Source organism: Rhinopithecus bieti, unplaced genomic scaffold (assembly GCF_001698545.2).
Source record: "Rhinopithecus bieti isolate Rb0 unplaced genomic scaffold, ASM169854v2 scaffold_9656, whole genome shotgun sequence".
NCBI classification, from domain to species: Eukaryota; Metazoa; Chordata; class Mammalia; order Primates; family Cercopithecidae; genus Rhinopithecus; species Rhinopithecus bieti.
In genome coordinates, this window is record NW_016806205.1 from 434,165 (window position 1) to 439,540 (window position 5,376).

Here is a 5,376-nt window from a genome sequence, read left to right on the forward strand (position 1 = left end):
AAAAAAAAAAAAAATAGAATTCTTAGGATGATAATCGCAACATTGTTCATTTCATCTAGCCATTGGAATATGGAAATCATTTCATTTCACAGCCCCCTTTAAACATACTGGTACTTTATATAAAGTGAAGTTTCCATCTTTTGTTGCTGTTGTTTAATCTATTTGAAAATGGTAGATTTCTTGACAGATGGTATAATGTACATAAAACATCATTGCCATCAATAGTGCATGATAATAATGAAAACGAGTACAATTTAAAAGTGTTTTCAATGCATAACTCTGAAGTAGGGGATCAATATTGTCTGTTCTCCTTTTCTGAGTAAAAACTGAGTGTGAGTTAACAGACTTCTTTCTTCAAAGTCATGTTTCTGCTGTTGAGTGAAACAAAGACACAAAACCAAGTCTTTTGGGTCAAAACTGAGTGTTCTTTTTAAAACAACACAGCTTCCTCTCTATTTGATTTCCTACATATGTGAATATGCCAAAAATTTACCTTCTTATAAATCCATGAATAAAATAGCAGTACTTCCTCTTCTTATCCTATTCTTCAAGTTTTGTTCAAATAGAATTGTTTCTCAATGTCTCAGCCAGGTCTTCTGCTTATTTTCATTTGTGTGCCTTGCTCCACATGGACTTAATGTTTCTATGTAGCATTTCTCCTAATCTCCTTGAACATGGCTGTCTTCCTTCAATATTTACTAAATGACCTGGCATCACCAGCTACCCACAGCCAGGCAGGTGCCTTATTTGCTGTTGTAGCTATCACATAATATTTGTGTTAAATGAATTATAGTGTTAAATATGACAATGATAATAGGTAAATATTATTGATGAATAATTGTAATAGTGTAAATGTTGACAGTGTAGGTATTTAGTGTCTGCTAACTTGCAAGTTTCCTCATCAGTTTTATTCCTTTAAAAGATTCTTGGATTTACCTAAGCTCAGTTTCCATCATCAGGGCATCTATAGATATATCACACTGAATGAGGGACCCATGTATACTAAGCTTAGAAGAAAATTCACAATTTTCTTAATATATTTTAGGATATTCTATTTAATTCAATTTAAGTTGTGTTTTTGTTTCGTTTTGTTTTGTTTTTTGGGGTTTTTTTATTTGCTTTTTTTATAGAGTCATGCTCTGTCTCCAGGCTGGAGTGCAGTGGTACAATCTTGGCTCACTGCAACCTCCTCCCCCCAGGTTCAAGCGATTCCCCTGCCTCAGCCTCCCAAGTAACTGGGATTACAGGTGTGCGCCACTATGCCTGGCTAATTTTTTGTATTTTAATAGAGGCAGGGTTTGACCATGTTGGCCAGGATGGTCTCAAACTCCCAACCTCAGGTGATCTGCCTGCCTTGGCCTACCAAAGTGCTGGGATTACAAGTGTGAGCCACCACGCCCAGCCCCTAATTTTCTTCTGAGCTTCCACTTTTTCTCTTCTAATCTTATCCCATGTGCTTCATATAGAGTTAACAATATTTCCCACTCTTCAGGTGGACATGAAATTCAAGATTGGCAAATTCAGCACAGTGACAATCCAGGGATATGATATAATTTAATTAGAGATTTCAATGAATCTCCTGCTGGGCCTGTTTCAGAACACCTCCATTCTCACCTGAATAATAAGATAAATGAATGTGGTCTTCTCAGACCTATTACATGATATGTGAAGATGAAACCAACCCAGCAAAGAGGAGGCAGAGATACAGAGAAAACTGAGTCCCGATGTCATCATTTAATGGTGAAGTTAGCTCTACAGCAAAACATTTCTAAAGTGTGATTCTTAAAATTCCCCTTGATTCTTAAGCTAATTTTATTGGCTTTTCAGACACTTAAACAAATCTTAATTAGTATACTGTATCTTCCTAGTTCTTGTGTATTTGGCAGTCCACTCTTTATTTTCACATTTAAACCACACTTTCACTGTTAAAACACATTTGGGGTCTGTCTCTTTTCTTAAAAATATGAAGATGGTATTTCATTACCAAGTATGTTGACAGCCACTGGGTGCCTCCCTGTAGTCCTCTCAAAGTTTAATGTTTTAACTAAAGAAGCAGACCACTGCTGGTAGATTAATGAATAAATATGGGGGCAAGATGAACATATCAGCTATCTATAAAAGCTCTTGGTCCCTTATTCTATAGACAGAGCTACATTTACAGGTCTCTTTCTAATCAACAAGATTAGAATATAGAATAGAAATTGAGTATACTTGGAATCAAAAAGTACAAAATATTTTTATTAGCTATTTCTAGAGTGATGTTAATTTGATAAATCACAGTATAAGCATTGTGTGATCATTCCAGGCAGGCTTACTATCTAGGGATGTAGTTTAATCTATGTGACAGATACAGTGTTTGAAAAAGTTACATTTGAATTTCTGTTTTTATAAGATTTTATTAATTTAACAGAATTGTTCTTGAAAAGGCAGAGTAACTCCATCTCCCAGAGATTTTTCCCAGTCAACTAATACGATATGTTTTACATAATACTGCCCTATGGCTATAAAGAAAAGAAAGGTATGGGATAATGAAATAGATCTATGTCTCTCATGATGATATCTTCCAACCCCTGGAAACATATTTGTTACAATAATTTTGTTTGAATTTTTACATTTGTATTGTTGATATAAATAAATGAAAACATATTCTTGATCAACTCCCTTACACAGCCAGTAAGCAGTTTGCCCATGGGGCAACACATACCTACTACTCACAATTATGGGTCAGTCCCTCTGTTAAATATTAGAAATAAAAATATTGACTAGTAAACACACAAGCAAAATACAGTCTTACAGATATGGCAATACAAGTTATTAGGGAGTATGGCAGTGGAGTAGCCAAGGATGTGAAGAGGTCAACTCTACTTGGATAGTATGGGGTAGGAGGTTTCCATATCCACTGTAAGATACTTAAGGAACAACAAAGAGAAGTGAGAATGCCTTTCTAGATCTGGTACTGCACTGATATAAGAACCTTACAGTTCCACTGGGCCCAGGGACAATTTGAGAGGAGCTGCATCACAATGTGATCTGGAAATCTATCCTCATCCTTTACTGAGAGGGCAGTTACACCTTCTGCAACACCCTTAAGTAATCTCATTCTTTGACTTTAAAAATACATAAAGCACATCTAAATACAGGTCCACCTAGAAGCAGAAGCCAAGTAAAAAAGGCTTCACAAATGCCTTTTAGTGCCCCACGACTTTGTCATTTATACCTTGATACACGACACACCTCCGAATACCCTCCACCCACAAACACTCTAATCCTTTCCATTGGGAAGTTTCTCATGAAACCTTGTAGAATATTTTAATCCCTTTCGTAAAAACTGCTATTCATTAGTAAAAGGCAACAATTCTTTGACAAAAAGTTTAAATAAATATGATCCTTAGCAGTGGACACATATTTTTGCTGAACAAAAAATGATTTTACCCTTACAAACTAATTTCTATTTCCTTGGCTGCTCCCTAGTGTAGAGGGCTGGAAACTGGTCAAATATTTTCAGTTTGGAGTTCCACTTATGTGAGCACAAGCACACTCATACACACTCATCAACCTTGCTTTCAAAAGAAGGTATCATTACCTTTGTTCCTCCTGTTTGAAAAGTTTAGGAAGTCTGGTTTTTTGATGCAGGAATACTTTAGGATATTGCTTCATAAATGTATTGTGAGGTGATAAGGTATTGCTTATACTCCGGCTTAAAAAGAAGAGAGAAATTAAATTGTAAGTGTCATAGGATAACAGCTTCCAAGAGAAAGATTTTTTAACTCAATATATACGTATCAATTCTATACTGAATATTTAGTCTAAGAAGCAACAAACAAAACTATAAAATATCAATATTTTGTGCTTTAAAAATATCCAAATCTCAGTGAGAAACATTTTAAGAAATACAAAATGTATGATAATATATGATAATGTCAACGTCAAAAATTTAATTTTTGAAGTTGTCTTCTTAAAACTCATATTTCTATAATTGATTAAAGTTTTATATAATGTACTACAGAATTAAAATCCCCCTAAAATTATTTAAAATAGTTTACATCTACATTACTAGAGAGAATATTTATCTGAATCTTTGCCATCTTGTAGTAAAATCTCATGCAGTATTTTTTAGGTCTAGAGTAAAGATGTGTTACAACAAAAGATCAGCATTTTCCAAATTCAGATCACTGAAATTACCTAAGATGCTTTTTGTAAGTAAAAATTTCTGATCCATTTATTGATAATCATAAACTCCAACAGTAGAGCCCTGGGTGGGCTTCTCTTTTTTAAATATATTCCTCAGGATGACTGTTATATGCGGCTACAGCTTGATCCATGGCAAATACCAAAAATGCCAATAAGCAAGATCCAGAGAATAGCAAATTGTCATTAAATGTTAGGTAATGATATTTGTTTCTGGAAAATCCACCACATTCCATTTTAAATTGACAACACCATGAAAAGTTTGTCAATTTTTTTAAAAATGCTAAACATTCATCTTGAGAGCTTATTTCAATAAGTATAAAAAATTCTCATACTTCAAATTTAACATTGACAAACATCTTAGCCAATAGTTGCCGCATGACAATGAACATAAAAATCCTCAAGAGAAGGCTTTTTAAAAAGTCTTTTTCATTTTTATTGTAAATAATAATGACACATTCTAAAATATTTATAACAGCTTTTTCTTCTCTGGATATGTTCCTAAAACACCATATTGATGCTTTACACAAGACAAATTCTACACACTTTAAAAATCTTATTTAATGTAACTTAATTGATTCAAACAACACAATATGATGTGATTTTCTATATTAGGCATTTTTATTCATTTTCTCACAGGGTATAGATACATTCACCAAGCATTAAACCTTTCTAAAATCTGACCACTGATTTATTGGAGGCTTCCCAGAAAAAAATTTTTTTTTGTTTGGAACTCACATTCTACAATCATCTATTTTACACATCTACCTGTTTTTCACTGGATACTTGTTATATTTCAATCATTGTACTAAGATCTTTTACATTGTTTTGTATTATTGCACATTTATATAACCTGACAATATGTTTTATTTGAGTTACTTTATTGACCCTTCTGCACAAAAAGAAACTGCAACCTTAATAGTTTGCCTAATTCATATAACTAAGAAGTGGAGGATACAGGATACAAATGAAAACTAAATTTACTCCAAAACCTATTGTTTTAACTTCTGGGATATTCTACCCCCCAATTAATAAAACACGTTAGTTCTTGCTATGTGCCAGGCACTCTTCTAAGAAATGTATATGTATCTTACTTGACTATATTAACTAGATACTCCTATCCATTTTGTTCCCAAAAAGATGCTGAGGTTCAAAGAGTACAAAAGTGTAGACATATGGGCCGGGCGC

At 33.6% G+C, this 5,376-nt stretch overlaps 1 protein-coding gene across 1 annotated transcript in view; it reads right to left on the reverse strand.

The window, feature by feature from the left end:
* CNBD1 (cyclic nucleotide binding domain containing 1) overlaps positions 1-5,376 on the reverse strand; it is a 379,193-nt gene that overhangs the window by 333,094 nt on the left and 40,723 nt on the right. The window contains exon 3 of the mRNA XM_017875201.1: positions 3,584-3,697. Coding sequence (XP_017730690.1) covers positions 3,584-3,697 — 114 coding nt within the window. The remainder of the gene's footprint in view (positions 1-3,583; positions 3,698-5,376) is intronic.